The sequence below is a fragment of the Opisthocomus hoazin genome, chromosome W (assembly GCF_030867145.1).
Source record: "Opisthocomus hoazin isolate bOpiHoa1 chromosome W, bOpiHoa1.hap1, whole genome shotgun sequence".
In the NCBI taxonomy this organism is placed as follows: domain Eukaryota; kingdom Metazoa; phylum Chordata; class Aves; order Opisthocomiformes; family Opisthocomidae; genus Opisthocomus; species Opisthocomus hoazin.
In genome coordinates this window covers 19,657,704-19,678,826 of record NC_134453.1, presented here as the reverse complement: position 1 = coordinate 19,678,826, position 21,123 = coordinate 19,657,704, and the positions used below count along the sequence as shown (strand labels likewise).

General features: G+C 48.5%; 1 protein-coding gene across 7 annotated transcripts in view; it reads right to left on the bottom strand.

The window, feature by feature from the left end:
* The window catches only part of LOC104335576 (CBP80/20-dependent translation initiation factor), a 176,053-nt gene that overhangs the window by 43,231 nt on the left and 111,699 nt on the right, over positions 1–21,123 (bottom strand). For 6 of the 7 annotated variants that reach the window (XM_075446638.1, XM_075446643.1, XM_075446637.1 and 3 more), the window contains 2 exons: positions 5,630–6,071; positions 3,750–4,079 (listed from right to left, as the gene is read on the bottom strand). In XM_075446638.1, coding sequence (XP_075302753.1) covers positions 3,750–4,079; positions 5,630–6,071 — 772 coding nt within the window. The remainder of the gene's footprint in view (positions 1–3,749; positions 4,080–5,629; positions 6,072–21,123) is intronic. The other variant, XM_075446639.1, reaches the window with a different exon arrangement.

Sequence of the window (21,123 nt, the reverse complement as noted above, 5' to 3'; positions counted from 1 at the left end):
GCATTCCCATGCTGGCATCTGTTTCGGGATCAAAATAAGTCCCCCGAGAAAAGCTGTGAACACGCGCAGCTCCCAAGCGCGAGCACCTTGTCAACAGCTGAAAATATAAGAGGAGCCAGGTTAAAAAGCCAGTTTATTCAGTTTCTTGCCTGTTCTGTGGGAAGAGATACGATTCAGTGAAAACCCCTTGCTGCTCGTTTTAAGGTCCGGCGGGGTAGAGGGATGCTGGCTATAGGTACCGGCACGCTGGCAGGCTGGCTCAACGGGTTAATGCATTAATTTATAAGATCCTCTGGTGGGGCTGAGCTGTTGCCATCGCAGTGCCCACAGAAAGGGACAAACAAGCCCCTACAAAACAGGAGCATCTGCTGGGAGCAGAGGGTGGGGGGGGTGGTGAGCGGTCCAGCCCCAGGCGCCAGCAGCCTGGGTGAGGGGGGGGGGGCAGGGGGATCACGTTGACCCCAATTTATCACACCCCGGCAGAGTAATTCCCCAGCTCGCCGGTGCCCGGCGAGCCGAGCTCCTTACGTCCGGGGATCGGATTAGTCTGAAAGGTGCTAGAGAGACATAAATCCAGCTCTGGAGGAAGCGTTTTACTGAAGATTTTTTTTTTTTTTTAATTAAGGGTAAATTATCTAGAAATGGCTGATGAAAAATATCTGATGGTGGATGGGCCAGGACTGGAGCTGGGTAATGTTCTATCATTAACCATATATCCTATTGATATATCAACATTATCTCTCCAACCATCAATATATCATATTCCTATATTAATTTATCAATATGATATCCATATTACTCCATAATATCCATATATTATCCAATATACCATGCTGATATTGATAATACATTGTATATCAAGACCATCAACCCCTTATTTCACATCAAGGCAACTGCGATGAGGTTTTTGTGCTTCGTACTTGGGTCTGTCTCCAGCCAGGGCTATCAAGCCTGAATGCATCACAAAAAAAAATCCCAGTTTAGGGCTTAACCAAAGTATTTAATGAATCTGTGGGAATATACCTGCTTATTTTGGTTGGAAAAAGAAACTGTGCTTGGAGAAAGTAAAAATCCTTTAATATCAGAAAGGAAACGTTAAATTATTTCATTTCACATAGCACTTTGCTTCTGACCTGTGGTGAACTGTCACCTTCTGCCCCACCAAGACATTTCTGAAAGATGTGCAGCCTGAGGCTGAGCAAATCCCTTTTGTATATTTTTCTACGCTCCAGCAGCAGAACTCAGTCACCCGCACACCCTGCTCAGTCTCTGCATTGAATTTCTTCCCAGCTTTCCACAATGGACATCACGCTCCCATCACACCGAGACTGGCTACATGTTCCTGGAAAGCACTTTGGGACTCTCCGGAGATATGAGATATATTATTTATCCTATATTCACGCTATGAGGAGCTGAACACAAAGCCAGTTATTTGACATGATGCTGCAGTATAAAAATCAGTCTACGATTCTATGATTCTATTCTATGACTGTGTTGGTAGGGGTGGAAATGCTGGGGCAAGAGAAGAAAGGAAGTTGGAAGAGTCCTCCCTAACTCAGGAGGACTGCCATCATCCTCAATTTTTGGCTAACAGCCTGCTGCTCCCAGGCCATCACTCCTGGACTTTATTTTGGATTTCTTCGCATCACTCAGCCAAACAGGGGAAGACACAAGAGTGAGCTGGCATGGGAAGAGCAGGATGCGCAGAGGATTTAGAGCCCCCTCTCAGCCCCTTGCTGCTAAATCTGGGACTGCTGCTGACTGCAATTTATCCCCTCTTGCTTTATAATCGCTTTGGAAATAAATTGATTGGGAAAAAAAAAAAAAATCACTGCTTGGTACATGTGATGGGGAGATGTAGGTGCTGCCCATGGGCTTTGAGGGGGGAGAACGGAAAAGGAGCAGGTGCAGGGAAAGATGCTGGGTTTGATACGCACCCAGAGCAATGAGAGAAGCAAAACTGGTCCAGTGACTTTGCAGAACCATCTTCGGTTACATTAAATATTAATTTTCATTATTTTATTTTGCTCCTTTTTTTCCCCTGCTTCCCGTGTTGCCCCAACGCCAGCTCAGCCCGCACAAGGTACAGGCAGCCAGGCACAGCATCCAAGGCATGATCTACAACAAGAGTAAGAAGGGCGAGAAGATGTGTCAAACTGGAGCGATGCTGGGCACCAAACGTGTGGAGAACAGAGAAATGAAACGAGAGCTTTGTACATGCCGCAGATGACACGCATGTGTGAAGGAACGGCCAAATGGAAACCCATATTAAATTAAGGATGGCAATTCATGGTTTCAGCTCTACACATCCTGTCTCCAGAGAGGCAGAAAGATGGAGCTCTGTGTGACACCCCCCTCAGAAAAGTAACTCCCCTCTTTGACAGCGGCACTACAGCAAAACATGCTACCCCAGCAGACCGCGGGCAGGTGAGGACAGTCCTGTTTGCCCATCATCCACCATTCTCATAGACCAGTTATCAGAGCCACTGCTTTTTGCTCCCCCGTAACTTTGCTGTCGCTGATGGTTTTGGAGCAGAACAATCAACCAGTGCTGTGTACACCAATAAACAAATCACTCAGAAAAATTAGCAAATACACAAATTACTTCTGAGTTGCATACAGAAACCAGGAATGATCCCTTCAGCCAGGTGATGCAACCAGACTGCTCAGGGACTACAACTTAACTTGGTATCTCTGGTGCCAAGATGGACTTAGATTAACTGGGAGGAGTGGTAGATACACCAGAAGGCTGTGCTGCCATTCAGCGTGACCTGGACAGGCTGGAGAGTTGGGCAGAGAGGAACCTGATGAAATTCAAAAAGGGCAAGGGCAGGGTCCTCCACCTGGGGAGGAACAACCCCATGCACCAGTACAGGCTGGGGATGACCTGCTGGAGAGCAGCTCTGTGGAGAGGGACCTGGGTGTCCTGGTGGACAACAGGTTGACCATGAGCCAGCAGTGTGCCCTGGCTGCCAAGAAGGCCAATGGGATCCTGGGGTGCATCAAGAAGAGTGTGGCCAGCAGGTCGAGGGAGGTTCTCCTTCCCCTCTACACTGCCCTAGTGAGGCCCCATCTGGAGTACTCTGTCCAGTGCTGGGCTCCTCACTTCAAGAAAGATGAGGAGCTGCTGGAGAGAGTCCAGCGGAGGGCTACAAGGATGAGGAGGGGACTGGAGCATCTCTCCTACGAGGAAAGTCTGAGGGAGCTGGGCTTGTTCAGCCTGAAGAAGAGAAGGCTGAGAGGGGACCTTATAAATGCCTACAAATATCTGCAGGGTGGGTGTCAGGAGGACGGGGCCAGACTCTTTTCAGTGGTGCCCAGTGACAGGACAAGGGGCAAAGGGCACAAACTGAAGCAGAGGAAGTTCCAGCTGAACACGAGGAAGAACTTCTTCCCTCCGAGGGTGACGGAGCCCTGGAACAGGCTGCCCAGGGAGGTTGTGGAGTCTCCTTCTCTGGAGATATTCAAGACCCGCCTGGACAAGGTCCTGTGCAGCCTGCTGTAGGTGACCCTGCTTCGGCAGGGGGTTGGACTAGATGACCCACAGAGGTCCCTTCCAACCCCTACCATTCTGCGATTCTGTGACTTTGGCCAAAAAAAGCCACAAAGATACTCCACTGGAAGATCCTCCAAGTTCACTTCTCTTCACGCCACGGGGATGCTGCCACAAGCAACCCACTCATTGCGCAGATGGCCCTGGCGTGAGATAACCATATTTCCACATACAGCTCATAATTTTATCTCATTACCTGCAACATGTTGAGGAGCAGACTTCGGAATTTGGTTCCTTCCACCATGAAGAGGGCCATTTTGTCACAGAGCTTTGCTGCTGTGGAAGCAAAGCTGCGGTCCGTCACTGCTTTCTGGTAGATGGTCTTGACTATCTCCCCCAGCATTTCCTCAGAGTTGGTAGAGTTCTGGGCTTCCTCCATGAAGCTGGTGAGCTTGGAGTCAACGTCGCTGCTGTTGTTCCTCATGCTGTTGAGGATTTCAATTAATTTGTCCATTTTGTTCTTTTCAGGATTAGTGGTTTCCACTGTGACTTCGTCCTGGTCCGTGAAAAGGGAAAGACAAGGCATCTGTTACACAAGGAAAAAACAGACATATCAGCCCTTGTCCTTCCACAAAACAGCAAAGGAGGAAGGGGATTGGGGAGGCATATAAACAGACATAGAAAAATCAAAGCATCTTTTACAGGCACAATAGTCTTATTTCAGCATTGAAAACCACAAGCAGAATGAGTCCCGCTCCAGAAACATTCTCTTTCTCCATTTCCCACAGCACTCAATCACAAAGTCCTCCCCCTTGGCTCAGGGAGAAGACGTGCTCTAAGGCCCCGAGCTAGGGTGCCAAGGTCTGATCACCCCTGACTGCCTTCCAGGAGTGTCTGCAACATGGTGATAATGGACATTTTTTTGCCTCTATTTTGAAAGCACACTGATGTTTGCAAAATGCTCAGATAAGTCCTACAAAAAATGTCTACTTTTAAATATATATTTATATTTAATATATATTTAATGACCTAAATTGAGATAAAAAATGTCACATGATCCCAGCGTTAGAAAAAACTCTGAACTTTTCCATCTCTTGACTGTTACACTTCTTTCTTCATGTCTTTACCACAGACTTTATCGCCACTTTTCATCATTTAATGATGCATTTGTTCCTTTCCCCCAGCATAAGGCATGCGTGCTGCTTGCTATGGTCTGCTCCCTTCTCCTCCTCTAGCTCAATCTTCAAATGTGCTATACAATACAAACCTGTAGCAATTTTTCAGACAACCCCACTGCCAACTGGCAGCTGGAGTTGTCCAAAACTTCCATCAGGAGACCGGTTGCGTTGACTACACCCACCCAAAAGCGGGTGCTTATGTGAAGTCTTATAAGACTATAAATTTGCAGGGAGAGCATTAAAACAATACTCCGAAAGTCTCTGCTATACTCCCATTGCTTTAAAGAATATAAAAATAACTACCAAAATCTCTTCCTCCCCCTTCATGCCACATACATAAATAGTAAATGCACATGCATTCAAAGGTATACATTTCCAACACGCACTCCCGTGGAATTGTATATATTCAGGTTATTTTTTTCTACACATTTTGGAAATCTCATTGGAGGTACCCCCATGGATGCGTTTTCCAGTCTGACAAAAGAATCTCAAGAGAAAGAATCTGAGTTTCACAGGGGGAAAACGAAGATATCAGCCTCAGATTTCTGAGGAATTTGGAGATGAAGATTGTTTCCAAAAAGGATTTCTCCTCCATCACTTGCATGCAATAGTTTTGTTATTGTTGGGAGGAAGGGGGGAAGATAAGGGCGTTTCAATTCATTGCCGAGATAAACGGGTATCAACTTTTAAGTAGCTGACTCCAACTATTCTGCACTCAAAAGTCAAAACTTAGGACCTCAACCAAGAAGTCAAGCTAAGAGCCTTAGCACTGTATCAATAAAAGGCCTCCTGAAGCAGTGCAAAGACACTTCAAGAGCAGTGCTGACACTGTGAGTTTAAGACAAGTTGGGTGCATTCATGGAAAGGTCCCTTGAGCCCACCCCACCCTTTGTATGGAGAATGGCCAACAGCCAGACTCCTGGAAAAAAGAGAAACTCAACATTTCCCTAAGAAATACCTTTTCTTTTAGTCTCCTCCGCAGCCTGTCTTTTGAAGACTGAAGCAAATTGATCTTGGGTCTTTCCCCAATGCGCTCGTGAATACTGTCTTTCCACTTGATCTCCGACTCCTGGATGTACTGCTGAGACTGCTTGTCCACAGCCTCCGGGCCTCGGTGCGTCTCCACAGGAATATATACCGTGCAGACAGAGGTGTCCTCAATTTTCAAATTCTCAGTCTCTTTGGCGTTTCTGTGTGTTTCTTTGTCGTTGGGCGAGTGCTTCTGGTTGTGGTGCCATCTCCGGTTCTGGCTATAGCCGTGGTGGCCCATCCTGCCTGAGGAGTGAGGGGCCTGGCCTCCTTGGTAGAGTTTCTGGTGGTCTCTGTTGTGTTTGGTGCCACCTTGCTGATGATCTGCGTGCTGCTGAGGCTTGTTCCCACCGGGAAGTCTCTGCTGTCTCCTGGAAAGTCAAAGGAAGATGTTAGTACCACCTTTCCTCCATGGTCTTGTTTGGTCAACGCATCCTCAGCCCTTGGTGGGTGGGCTCTGTAGGTCTCCCTACCACAAAAGGGGAGCCAATTTCTTGGCATTTAACACAACCTAGTACCACCCCACACCTCTAAATCTCTTTCAATAATAGACATATTTCAGCTGAAAGTTTTCATGAACAGTTAGACAACATGTCTTTGGTTCCCAGGAAAATCTCTCCCAGGTTTCTGTGTTGCTTCCATACTAGACCAGGGAAGACCTGGTTAGTCCCAGCTCAACAGGAGGAAGTCAGTCAGGCAAGAAAAGTCAGGAAATGTTTTTTTCTGAAGACCTAAGGAGCTCCCGATACACCTGCCCTGCAGCATTGCTTGCTCCTCTTGCTTACCACCTCTGCTGTACCTACATGACATCGGTTTGCATCATTTTAAGCATATCAGGAATTTCCAAGAAAGCAAAAAAAAAAAAGCTAAAAAGCACATTTCCAAGTAAAAGAGGTGCCCACACCAAATGGTTTTGTTTGGTCCTTCTTTATGCTTGTCCTTCATCATTGCTATACTGGGAGAGGACACACAGATGGATGAAGAAGCTAAGGACAACGCGTGGCTCCAGCAGCACAGGGAGCCAGTACCAGCACCTTGGGATAGGAGGCTGGGTGAATACATCTCCAAGCAGATAACATGGAAATCCAACAGGCACAAAGAGCAGGCATTGCCTACAAATGGTTTGCTTGAGAGACTGCAATGGCTCAGAAGGGGCGAGCCATGTGCGGGCCGTAACTGGTGACCAAGATGGTAGGTCCCCAGAAAAGCAATGGTCAAAAGAAAGGCAGGCTTTGGCAGCCTCAGATATTTCAGATTTCCACATGGGCTGCAGCATGGCCCTCCTAAGCAGAGAAGGCAGAGCTGGAACACCATCTCCGAGGATGCAGTTAAGATGGCGTCCTGGGTTTGGCCAGGACAGGGTTAATTTTCACCAGAATCCAGGAAGGGACACAGCCGGGCAGGCTGACCCCACCTGGCCAAACAGAGCCGGGTATTCCATACCATGTGCCATCATGCTGGGTTCCAGTGGGGGGCAGTGGGGGAGCAGGAACTCTCTCGCAGCTCGCGAGCACACGGCGCCGGTCCTGTCCAGAAGAACGCCTCTGTGGGGTCGTGCGGTTTGTTCTGTGTATTCCCCTTATCTGTATCGTCGTCGTTCCTGTTTCCCTCTGTTTGCTGTTCTGTTAAACTGCCCTTATCCCGACCCACCAGTTTCTGCCTGTTTCTTTCCATTCTCCTCTGCACGCTGGCGGGGGGAGGGGTGGCCGCGTGGCACTTTTGTTGCCAGCGGCAGCCGAAACCAGAACAGATGGAGATGGGCCTGGTGTTGGCTGCCTTCACCCAGGACGGCGCAGGGTTAGCACTAAGCACGGCAGCAGCTCCCTGCCTGCTTGCTGCCTTTTTAACACTCAGTATTGGCTCTGAGAGCACGCGGGATGCTTTAACGCTCAGCTCCTTACAAGGCTGCTGGGAGCAGCACTGGAGGCTTCCAAAGGCCATCTCCCCAGCATTGTCCCCTGAAACAAGGAAACAACCGTGAGCACTGCGCTGACCACACCAGTCTGCATCTGTACTGGTTGTGTAGCCATTATAATCCCTCTGCTCAGCCTCATCCCTTACCCCAAACCCCAACTCTGCTCAGATAAATACCAGCATTTATTTTAAACCCCTTGCATAGCAATTAATTTTATTTTCATCATCTGCACTGCTCAGCTAAATACATTCGGACGAAGGAAGCGGCCATTCATAAATACATTTCAATGGACTGTGGCTAAACAGTCCCCAACCCTGCTGCCAAAGCTCTCTGCCCATCTGATTTGTATTCCTTGGCACCCCCAGGAGTTAAAACCTATTTTCTGCAGCCAACTGGCTCTTCACCTTAAAGAGCAAGGGCTCATGTTTGGTGAACACAGGACGAAGAGGCTCGTTCATGGTGGCAGTGGAGGGAGTTGGTGTTTAGTCTCAGACCACCAGATCCGTGTTTTTTTTTTTTTTTTTTTTTTTTTGCAAGCTGAATGGCAGAGAATTAAAAGAGAAATAGGAGATGGGGGAAGCTTTCCTGTTTGCTGGAGCTTACAAGCATTTTATGAGTACAGATTCTCCACATCAAGTTTTCCTGGCATTTCTTTGTTTCCTCTCAGTAACGCAATCGCATAAACCGCTCTGTAAAAAGCGACACTTATTAAAAGGGGAGTGTCAAAATAAAAGTTAGTTAAAACCCTTATCTAGGATTAAGTCCCCGCATGCTTGAGCGTGCAAGAGTTTTGCTGGTAGAATTCAGCATTTGCTTTCTGTGGTTTCGCTCTCCTCTCAAATATCTGAGTTTAACTGTTTGGGTGCACTTTCAGCCTTGGGTTATTAGCCAGGCAGGCTGCTACTGTATTTAAGTTGCAAATGTTGCACAGAAATTAAAGTTGCACACAGACAGAGCTTTAATTTGAGCAGCGGGAAGGCAAGATGCCTGGAAACGAGCTGGGAACCAACCTCCACTGTAAATTCCTGTGAGAAATGCATGCAGGGACATCATGATATTCTAAACCAAACCGTTTCTGCTTAAGGGCTGCAAAAGAAAAAAAGGCTTCAGATTCAAAAAGCCCCACTTCAGCCACCATGGAATGTGTAAGATTGATCGGTTTGGGGCTTTTGCAACAGGAGAGGGAGAGGACAGGCAGCTCCGTCCCCGTACAGCACGGCTAAAAGGCAATATCCCCACAGCAAGGGGCTGAGCCAACGCAATGCCAAGCTCTGCAGTCACTGACCACAGGATGGAAAACACCAGAGTTAAACAAGTTGGGGGGGGGGGGGGGGGAACCACCACCACCAACTTGCAGGAAATAAGAGGCAAAGGAAGGAGAATGGCAAACAAGAAGCAACGGCTGTGACTTGGCAGCAGGCTGGGGTCTAGATGATCATCCAGCATTCAGGCAAGGACTTGTTGTGGTTCTTATCTTCTCAACACCCCAGCGAAGAAAAAAATCCAGAAGAAATAGGACTCTGCAGCGAAAAAGAGCCAAAGCAGGGAGAGCGGGGCCCAGATCTTCAAAGATTTTTGACAGCACAGCATCACAAAGCTGGGGAGGTTGGGATGTCCCATCCTTGCTCTCAGGTGTGCCCAAGATCCTGGGGACACAGAGAGCCACAGGAATGGGCAAGATGGGGACCAGGGCACCCTACCCCACATACCCGCTGCAGGTTGAGTTGATGGAAACAACCTCATGCTTGCCTGAGGGCAGGAGAACAGAGATGGTGGCCTGGGGTGACCTCCAAGCTTAGGCAACCAGACCATGTAGGAACACGAAGGCACTTCCCAGCCTGGGGTTTCAGGCTTGCGACGCTGAAGGGAGGAACAGCTGAAGCTTGAATCACACGGCAAGATCTCCAAGAAAAGGAAGAATTCACCCCAGAAAAATGCGGCAGCTACTGGGAAATCCTTCTTCTGTCCCTCTTGGCTCACCCTTTGCTGTAAGGACACAGCACCTTGTGGGGGATCCTACTTCAGCTACAAGAAGGGGGGGGGGGGGGGGGGGGGGGGAAGTATCTGGAGAGCATACCAGTCTCTTATCATTTGCCTGCATTCTGCCCCTTTACTCCGCTCTCGTGAGACCCCACCTGGAGTCCTGCGTCCAGCTCTGGAGCCCCCAACAGAAGGGCATGGATGTGTTGGAGCGGGTCCAGAGGAGGGCCACAAAGATGATCCGAGGGCTGGAGCACCTCTCCTACGAGGACAGGCTGAGGGAGCTGGGGCTGTTCAGCCTGGAGAAGAGAAGGCTCCGGGGTGACCTTAGAGCAGCTGCCAGTGCCTGAAGGGGCCTACAGGAAGGATGGAGAGGGGCTTTTCACAAGGGTGTGTAGTGATAGGACAAGGGGGAATGGCTCTAAACTAAAAGAGGGCAGATTTAGATTAGATATTAGGAAGAAATTCTTCCCCATGAGGGTGGTGAAACCCTGGTACAGGTTGCCCAGAGAAGCTGTGGCTGCCCCCTCCCTGGCAGTGTTCAAGGCCAGGTTGGATGGAGCTCTGAGCACCCTGGTCTGGTGGAAGATGTCCCTGCTGATGGCAGGGGGGTTGGAACCATATGATCTTTAAGGTCCCTTCCAACCCTGACCATTCCATGATTTCAATTTCAAAGACCAAATTCTGATTCAGCTCAAAACTCCCCTTCACTTCAGTGGGACTGGGGATCAGTCAACATGGAAATAAAGAGACATTCAGAGTCACCAAGTAACTGCAGAAGTTCTAAAAGCCAAGTTTAGACAGTCAGTGCTGCCAAGCTGGAAATAGAATGGCATGGCTTCTGCTATCATTTCTCCACCAATTTTTTTTTTTATTTAATTAATTAACTGAGGTACCTTTCAACAGAATTTAGATCTGACAAATGTCTGCTCTGTCAGAGGAACCTATGCAAACAAATCTAAGGCTTCAGCTGTCTCGGTGATTATCAGTCTACGTGCTCAGAAATACAGGATTCCTGCAAGTTTTTACTACATCGCTTGCTCCCAAGCAAAGGGGCTGGAAGGCACAAGGCTGGGGAAAATAACTCCAGACACATGTACAGCTGTGGTCTAAAACACAGTTGCTCCATCCCGTCAGCCCTGCTCACATCCCCCTGAGTGAGACAAGTTCTCTAAGAGCCCCCACCATTTGTCTGGCATGTGGAGAGCCAGAGGACAACGCGGGGTTATATTCTCCTGGCAGTTGCATGGAGATTTGGTTAGGCAATTCCTGCAAATACCGAGAGGTGAGGAGCCACATCTCCAGCGAGACATCTACCCCACGCTGCAGAGCATCCCATATGGGCAAACACACCGAGATCCCATCTGTGGGATCAGGGATGGGGTGCTCTGGACATCCTGGCTCTTGCTTTTGGAGAATCTGCCTGGACACCATGCTTGTCCTCAATCCCAGGTAGCTTGTCCCTCCCATGGGACAAGCCCTCCTAGGCATGCGAAGCTCCTTCTAGGGGAAGGATGATTTTTTTTTTTTTTTTTTAACAATGAGGGTGGTGAAATCCTGACAGAGGATGCCCAGAGAGACAGTGGAGGCCCCATCCCTGGAAACATTCAAGGTCAGGTTGAACGGGGCTCTGACCAACCTGCTTTGCTGAAGATGTCCCTGCTCACTGCAGGGGGTTTGGACTAGATTGACCTCTAAAGGTCCTTTCCAACCCAAAGTATTCAACAATTCTATAATTTATCCTGCTTTCGGGCATGGTCAGGGCCACCCACCAATTAACAACCAACATAGACTTGCAACCACTTGGCCAAGAAGTTGAGAATGAAGAACGGTGCCATGGCCAAGGTCAAACCTTCTACTTCCCCTTCATCCTCCTGGTGAATGAAAACATTCCTCAGTGCATTTCATGGACAGAAAACTTCTCTCTACTCTTTCTTCTGCCCAGGCAGGATCTCATCTCTGTGCCAGGCCCAGGCATATGATGCTAAGTCTTGGGAGCATCTCATAATCAGCTTTGCTATTACCATGCCTGCAATTAATTACCAATTGCCATTATAAGGCATAGATTAAGATCTGCTGCAGAAATTGGCACTGTGGGACTGTTCATTCCAATGAGGATCCCAGATCCCACTTATCCATGGCATACCCCAACGTTAGAAGAGCAGAGCATCCCCAAGGCACACAGCAACTGTACCTGCGAACGGAGGATGGTGAGGCTGGCTCTATGGGACAAAGGGCCACCTCCATCCACAGAATGACAGAATCACAGAATGGTAGGGGTTGGAAGGGACCTCTGTGGGTCATCTCGTCCAACCCCCCTGCTGAAGCAGGGTCACCCACAGCAGGCTGCACAGGACCTTGTCCAGACGGGTCTTGAATATCTCCAGAGAAGGAGACTCCACAACCTCCCTGGGCAGCCTGGGCCAGGGCTTCGTCACCCTCAGAGGGAAGAAGTTCTTCCTCATGTTCAGACAGAACTTCCTGTGCCTCAGTTTGTGCCCATTGCCCCTTGTCCTGTCACTGGGCACCACTGAAAAGAGCTTGGCCCCATCCTCCTGAAACCCACCCTTCAGATATTTATAAGCATTTATTAGGTTCCCTCACAGCCTTCTCTTCTTCAGGCTGAACAAGCCCAGCTCCCTCAGCCTCTCCTCGTAGGAGAGATGCTCCAGTCCCCTCATCATCCTTGTAGCCCTCCGCTGGACTCTCTCCAGCAGCTCTTCATCTTTCTTGAACTGGGGAGCCCAGCACTGGACACAGTACTCCAGATGAGGTTTCACCAGGGCAGTGTAGAGGGGAAGGAGAACCTCCCTTGACCTGCTGGCCACACTCCTCCTAATGCACCCCAGAATCCCATTGGCCTTCTTGGCAGCCAGGGCACACTGCTGGCTCATGGTCAACCTGTCGTCCACCAGCACATCCAGGTCCCTCTCCGCAGAGCTGCTCTCCAGCAGGTCCACCCCAAGCCTGTACTGATGCATGGGGTTGTTCCTCCCCAGGTGCAGGACCCTGCATTTGCCTTTTTTGAACCTCATCAGGTTCCTCTCTGCCCAGCTTTCCAGCCTATCCAGGTCACGCTGAATGGCAGCACAGCCTTCTGGTGTATATCTACCACTCCTCCCAGTAAGGTGTCATCAGCAAACTTGCTGAGGGTACATTCTAACTCTTCATCCAGGTCTTTGATGAAGAAGTTAAACAAGGCTGGGCCCAGTACTGACCCCTGGGGGACACCACTATTTACAGGCCTCCAACTAGACTCAGCGCCGCTGATGACAACCCTCTGAGCTCTGCCATTCAGCCAGTTCTCAATCCACCTCACCGACCACTCATCCATCCCACCTTCTTTTTGAAAATCCCACAGTAATTTTCCATTGAGGGAGGGAAATTAAACAAAACTCTTTGAGACACCACTAAAAGAGTTAAATTCCGAGACTGACAGCAACTGGGTTCTTCACCACTGTACTAGCGAGCTGCCCTGAGAAGGGAAAGGGCAGGAAGAAGCAGAGTCCCCCAAAACACCCCCTGAACAAACCAACATCTCCAGGCTCAGACTTTCTGAACCAAGCACTTCACACACCGCAAAACCTGGCAACAAAACCATCCCTGGCCAGGGACACAGTCGCCAACCAGCACGGCTTGGAGAGAGGTACCCCACCAACCCTGCCAGTTCCTTTGCATCCCACCATCACATCCCCCCTCTCGCTCCATCAGCCATGCAGATTATGTGGCAGTCTTGGGTCTCATAAGTAGGACATGCAGCTCCCCAAAAAGTTGGGCTGGCACCCCTGAGCAGGCGCTGCTGGAGGGATTTACCATCAGCACTTGCTTTGGACACCTAAGGGACATCGAGGTCCACACTGGAAGGCCTGAAGGATCCCAGTATGGAGCTGGTGCAATTTTACAGCATTTAAAACTGATCCTGGAGGTCTAATTTTGCCCTGGGAGGTCAATGGGAATATTGCTATCAATATAATGAGGAGGAACTTCTGTTCCAGAGGTCTGACTTCCCCCAAAATTATTCTTCACCAAGCCTGCCTCCATTGAAGGCACTCTGATGGTTTATGCGTGTGTATAATAACAACAGAGCACTGCTTTGGTGCGGGGAGCATCACAGTCCAGCTACGGCCATTTTCTATCCTCGCTATGATTGAGAGTGGCAAACACACAAATACGCTTGACAGCTCCACAGAATTTAATCAAAAACCTCAAGACCCCACAGAAAGCAACAACCACCAGCTCCAAGGATGAAGAACATAAGACTTCTGTGTGTTTTCCCTTTGGCTTTCTCTCTCAAACTGGTTTTGCCTGGCTCCATTTTTGTTTGCATTTTTCTCGGATGAGAAGGGAACAAGATGTCATGTTCACCCCTGAAAACAAAAATGAAATTATTCACACTTCTTTTATGCCTTTCTGTCACCAGGACTGAAGTCTATCCTGATCACTAGACCCAGCCCACGCATCTGGACAGACAAGGCATTTTGGAAGCACAGAAAATCCACCTCTCAAAATGGCGGTGATCATGATCTAAAATCACCTTTGAGCAGTTGATATGTAATGTGTGCTTTAGGTCTTACATGTGAGCATCCTTGAAAACATACAATGAACTCTAGAAGACAAGCACAGCCAACAAAATGCTATGAGGATAGAGATGTTTTTGATGAGGCTCACAGCATCTGGCTGCTGGGAAAAGCATTATGAAACCTTCAGATGAGTCTCCTACCTAGGAACAACTCTTCTTGCCATCATCTTTGTCTTGGGGTACAGCTGCTGCAGACAACCATCCCTTGGGCCTGGACATGAGACTTGTCTTCCTTTGCTAGAGATTATTTCATCTGGCCTTTACAACGTAATTAAACTCCCTGTAAACTACCAGGGTAGCACTGATTTTTATGATGAGGGTGGTGAAACACTAGCACAGGTTGCCTAGAGGTGGTCGATGCCCCATCCCTGGGAACATCTCAGCCCAGGTTGGATGGGGCTCTGAGCAACCTCATCTGGTTGAAGATGTCCCTACTCACTGCAGTGGGGTTGGACTAGAGGACCTCTAAAGGTCCCTTACAACCCAAAGCATTCTATTATTCTATGATTGAAGGGCTTTGCACAGAGACACCCGAGGTGATCACACAATAACACATCCAAAAACAGGTGTAGGACTGACATAAAGCACAGTTCATCATACAATGCACTATCTCCTGCTATGGGATGCTGACTGATTTGGCCTTTCCAAACATGGAAACAGACTCTATTTCTCCCTGTGCCTTCCTGCAGCATCCCTTCACACCATTGGTGTCCACTACTTCTCCCACCACGGTGATGGACACCCCACTCACAGGCCCCACCAGATGAGCACCCAGTCAGCAGGCTGTGCTGCAGGAGCAGAGACAGTGCTGCTGGGCTGAAAGGACATGGCACAAAGTCCATTGGAGCAGACTCAGCAAAGCATTGAAGAACAAACTTGCATGCCGCTGAAGGCTAACGAAAGTCCTCACATGCTGCAATGCTTGGCCGCACAGGCTGCTCGTCAGCTATTTTCTTCTAAGCTTCATGGAAACGAATCTTCAGAAGGAATTTAAGTAGCTGTTTTGCAACACCAGCTTGGGAAAGACATCCCAAGTACAGATGGCATGCAAGATAGCTCCAAAACAGCTCTAAATGCTTTGCTGGATCTCCCACAAATCATTAGGGACCTCCAGATGGAGGCCCTTGTTGCACAGAGCGGGCAACCAGCTAGGAAGACACCCCCTGGACTTCAAGGCTGACTGCCCAGACTGGTGTAGAAGTCACTGCAGTGATTTCATGTAGAAATTGCTTGGAAATGGTTCTCTTCATAAACTATGTTACTTGGAATTATGTTTTTGGATTCTTAGCATGCTGTAAACACGATTGCAAAAAATTACATGAACACCATAGGAAAATACAGTGACAAGGAACCGAATCCAGTTTAGTTGAAATAGTTTAAACTTGAAAGACACTGCCATGGTACACAAAGTTTCCCAGAAATCTGCTGAGCACACACACACACGGACCCTGGACTACTGGCAAGAATGTGACTTGAATGAATATAGATTCATCTTTCACTACATTGCAATAAAAGAGCTTATATCATAGACTCCAGCAGCCCCGGCTTTAATTGGGAAAAATTGGGATGATCCACAGCATCTGCGCAACACTGGGAATGGATGGAGCAATGTTGGTTTAAATGAAATAAAGAAGCCTGTTGTCCACTCATGCCCTGGAGGCTGTCACACTAAATAAAGACATTATCAGAGAAAGAGCAGCTACTCAGCACCTTCATGCAAGAAGGACGGGATGCCATCCAGAGGGACCTGGACAAGCTGGAGAGGTGGGCCTGTGTGAACCTCATGAGGTTCAACAAGGCCAAGTGCAAGGTCCTACACCTGGGTCAGGGTAATCCCCGCTATCAGTACAGGCTGGGGGATGAAAGGATCGAGAGCAGCCCTGCTGGGAGGGACTTGGGGGTACTGATAGACGAAAGGCTGGACATGAGCCGGCAATGTGCGCTGGCAGCCCAGAGGGCCAACCGTGTCCTGGGCTGCATCAAGAGAAGCGTGGCCAGCAGGTCGAGAGAGGTGATTCTTCCCCTCTACTCTGCTCTGGTGAGACCTCACCTGGAGTACTGCGTTCAGCTCTGGAGCCCTCAGCACAAGAAGGACATGGAACTGTTGGAGCGGGTCCAAAGGAGGGCTATAAAAATGATCCGAGGGCTGGAGCACCTCTCCTATGAGGACAGGCTGAGAGAGTTGGGCTTGTTCAGCCTGGAGAAGAGAAGGCTGCGGGGAGACCTGATTGCAGCCTTTCAGTACTTAAAGGGAGCCTATAGGAAAGATGGGGACAATCTTTTTAGCAGAGACAGCAGTGACAGGACGAGGGGTAATGGTTTTAAACTAAAACAGGGTAGGTTTAGGCTGGATATAAGGAAGAAATTCTTTACAATGAGGGTGGTGAAACACGAACGGGTTGCCCAGAGAGGTAGTGGAGGCCCCATCCCTGGAAACATTCAAGACCAGGTTGGACAGGGCTCTGAGCAACCTGATCTAGTTAGCAGTGTCCCTGCTCGCTGCGGGGGGGTTGGACTACATGACCTCTAGGGGTCCCTTCCAACCCAAAACTTTCTATGATTCTATGCCTGTTAATAACCCTGGCACCTTCCAAAGCAATCTAGAGACTGGCTTTCCCACAGACGGTCCCTTGGAGACAGACTGCTGCGGCTTTAGTAGGAATAAATGGAAACAAAACAGTTAAATCACCAAAAATAGAGCGTAGTTAACTTTTTTTTTAAATATGGAGATGAAAAATCCCTGGGCGATTTATGTGCCAGCAAAGGTATTAGCTGCATATAATAGATGCAATATTTTTAATACTAATATTTTAGGCTGAGACAAGAGTGGGAATGGAAAGTATTTCCAGTGCCTTGACTTCTTTATTTTGAAAACATCAGTTGCTAACTGGGGTCAGACAGAAATGTTTTTTCTGCAACAAGAGCCCAAACAACTCAAGCTGGCAACTTCTTCATGCACTAATCATGCCAGGAGGCCCTGCAAAGCTTCAGCACATTGCTCCCTCACAGGTCCCCAACGTCCCCAACTTGGGCTGGTAGGGAGAAGGAGCTGGTGGTAAATGCTCCCCCTGCAGAGAGGGTGGCTACTTGCCATGGCCAAAGACTGGAAGTCACCATCCAAACAGTGCTGCCGAGCTTCTTCAAATAGGCCAGATCTCATGGAAAGGCCTCACGTGTCACAGGGGATGCCATAAACGCCTTTTTTACCCAGCAAAAGCATCAACCTCTGCTTGCCCTTACCTCCCAGTTCAGTTGCCAGATAACTTTGGAGAGCAACCTGGTGGCATAAACCCCTCAGTGCTCATTTCAAGCCATCACCAGCAAAGACATATTCTATTTGAAGACTGAAAGCAGGAAAAAGAAACAAGTTATTTCACTTTATATTCCCTCCAGCAACCAGCTGCTGACAACACCTCCATGAACTCGGGCTGGAAAACAACGGGTAGATGGATAAACCCATTTCCAGTACTGAGAAGCTGTGCTGGAAACAGTCCACCAAAGAGAAAGCCATTTCAATATCAGATCGGTTTCCTAGTGCAGAGGAACCTGCTGCTATGTTTCCTTCCCTCAATTCTGGCCAGTTGAAATAGCATCACGTAGATGGTGTTTTGCACTACAGGACACTAAAAGAGCAGCTTTGAAGGACAGTCTCACAGGTGACAGGGTTCACGCATGCAAGGACCTGGTGGCCACGGGTTCACTGCAAGGTCTGCAGTGGGGGAAGGTCCAATGACAGCCCCTTCTCTCCTTTCTGCCTCGGTTTCCTCACAGGGAAAGGGGGGATGCTGAGAGCAGCCCTCTGCCAAAAATGCACTTTGAGGTTTATGGACAACAAAACACTGCAGCGTTGTTTCATTTCTCGCTGCTTTCCCTGGGGACAGCTCTTGCATTGCTTCCCCACAACTCTTCCCACAGCCGATTGGCCCAACAGCACCCTACGCTTGCCCACACAATGAGGACTATCCTGCCAGGTTTGTTACAAATAAATATGACACATCATCAGATACTAAAGCAACACTGACACAACCAAGCTGACCAAAGTGCCCTGGGTGGAGGGCCACAAGAATGACCCAAGAGCTGGAGCATGTCTCCTACGAGGAAAGGCTGAGAGAGTTGGGGCTGTTCAGCCTGGAGAAGAGAAGGCTCCATAGAGACTGTATCATGGCTTTTCAGTACTTAAACAGGGCTTAGAAGAAAGGTGGGGACAAACGTTCTAGCAGGGCCTGAAGTGATAGGACAAAGGGTGATGGCTTTAAACTGAAAGAGGGGAGATTCAGACTGGATATAAGGAAGAAAATTTTTTTAATTTGAGGGCGGTGAAACCCTGGCCCAGGTTGCCCAGAGAGGTGGTAGATGCCCCATCCCTGGAAACATCCCAGGCCAGGCTGGACGGGGCTCTGAGCAACCTGCTCTGGTTGAAGCTGTCCCTGCTCACGGCAGGGGGGTTAGACTAGATGGCCATCAAAGGTCCCTTCCCACCCAAACCATTCCATCATGCTATGATCCCAGAGCAGGCACTGCTGAATGCTTCTGTTGATGGTCCTGCTTTCAGAACAGCAAAACCTGTTTTAAATCCTGAGTCCCACTTCGCTGAACACAACTAAAGAGCTAAGGTAGTGCTCAGTGAGCAGACACAGCCACGTGAGTACTAACCCTCATGACGTGAAAAGAAGGATGGTTCAAAACAAGCAGAAGGAGGTATTGCTTCACATAATCCACAGTTCGACTGCAGAGCTATGCTATAGGAGATGTGAGTACCAGGAGTTTACAAGGGTTCAAAAAGCACATTGCCAGTGTCATGAAAGGAAAATCCATCAGGAGCTGCCAGACACAAAGGTGAGCAAATGTGGTCCTGCAGATCCTCAAAGTGTACATTCCTGGAGAATCATAGAATCATTTTGGTTGGAAAGGAACCTTAAGATCAAGTCCAACCATTAAGAAGAGGAGAGCACTACTGAGAAGCAGCGTTACATGCATACCCTGTTCTTCTCACACTCTTCCTGGTGTTCATTGCTGGTCACCAAGCCAGGTGGTCTAGTATGACCCAGCACAGCTCTCCTCCTGCTCTTACCCATCTCCTGACCAGCTCCAGCACATCTATTTGCAAATGAAGAACTCCTGCCTCTCCACTGATGCAGAACAGCATGGCAGCCATAAGATAGGGCAAGTTGTCTCCCAGCTAGGTGGAGGGGTTGCAGCATGAGGCACTCTGCGCACACAGCCAGTGGCACATGCAGGCAATTACCGCCACCCAGTTCACATGCCGTAATTCATTAAGCCGCAATAATGCAGTCACCCAGTTGAGCTCTTTTAGGAACAAACCACAGAGACAATATTGTCCTCTGGGGACCCGCAGTTTGGAGAATTAATTTAGTGTAATAACTCTCAATGATGCTGCGGACAATCAAACCAAAAGAAACAATGATCTGTCTCGAAATTGCCTGTAACCAACCCCTCGGCTGATACCCTGCTCATCAGCAACCGCAGGAGGGGCAAGTGCTGACTGTTTATTTGGGACTTTCATGCGTATGGACACTCCATCCTTGAGGAACTTCATTGTGAAGGACCACCACTCCAACAAGGGGTTCTTCACCTTGTTTTCTGGGATGCTCAGCTTCAGCCGGCACAGCTTTCTTAGTCACATGGTTTAGCTTTAGGCAGTCCTGCAAAGAGCAGGGAGTTGGACTCCATGATCCTTACGGGATCCTTCTGTCTTGAGATGTTCTTTGATTCCTTTCCAAGACACACATGTGGTTGTTCCTGAAAACATGGCCTGTCCTTTACCACCAGTTCAAAGCTTCTAAATCTTCAGCAGGACAGGGACTATTATTTTTACAGCATTTCTGCTTAGGTGCTTTCAGCTGCCTAGAAGAGTTTTTTTTGCATCGCTACACTCTGAACATTATGATTTAGCTAGATGCTAGTATTGCTGCTCATCACTGCAGGCAAGTACACCACCAGAGACTTACTTTTGTCCTTAGAAAAACCCACTTTTTGGTCCTGAGTTTGCTCAGAATAGCTCTCCCACGAACAGCAGATTTTCACAGCCACCATTATGCTGGCTCAACTCCTCTGCACCCTGCTCAGCATGGACGGCCGTGACATCCCCGGTGGGTTTGGGATGTTCCCTCTGCATCCCCAGAGAGAACCTCTGTGGTGGCTCCAGTAACCCCCATCAGCTCCCAGGAGGGCACAGAGAAGACAAGAGCCTAAGGAGGAGGATGAAGACCTGATATCCAGATGCTGCTCCACAGGTTCAGCCCCATTAAACCTAAATTCTTTGACTTGGAAATCCTACTGAGAAGGCAAAGGGTGTTTCAACCTTTTCAATTTCTTCCCTTTCCTCTCCCTTTCTCCTGTTTCAACACCATTTGTTGAGTTCCGTAAATGCACTGCAAACCATTTAGCTTGATGCTAGTTTTCAGCAACCACCCTGTCCACCCGAAACATTTCATTTTGTTCCAGCTCTGAACAGCACTTTGACACTAAAATAACATCTTGATATTGTTGCTTTCTTTAATAAACATCCTCTCCTCTCACTGCAGATCCCTCCGTAAGCAACCCTGGAAGAACAAAAGACATTTCTGTACTGTTTGAAGTTCTCTTCCTTTCTGAAAAACCTCAATTAAAGCGGTGAAAAAGCAAATGTGTCGCTACCATACTCCGTAATTATGAACTCATTTCTATTCACTCGCCCAGCAGGAGAGGTTTGTCCCACTGACCTCCAAGGAGGTATTTCTGAGGCTCTTCCAAAGTTTCACAGCCTTAAAACCGACACATTCACATCAGCCATAAAACACGTTCACCTTCACCCAAAATAACTTGCAATCTTAAAATCCATGGTGAGGGACACTCCTGTGACTATTTTTATTTGTGAAATAAATAGCCATCTTTCCAGCACAAAAACTACCTGGCCCAAAGTGCGCATGCCGGTGCCATCCCAACCTCT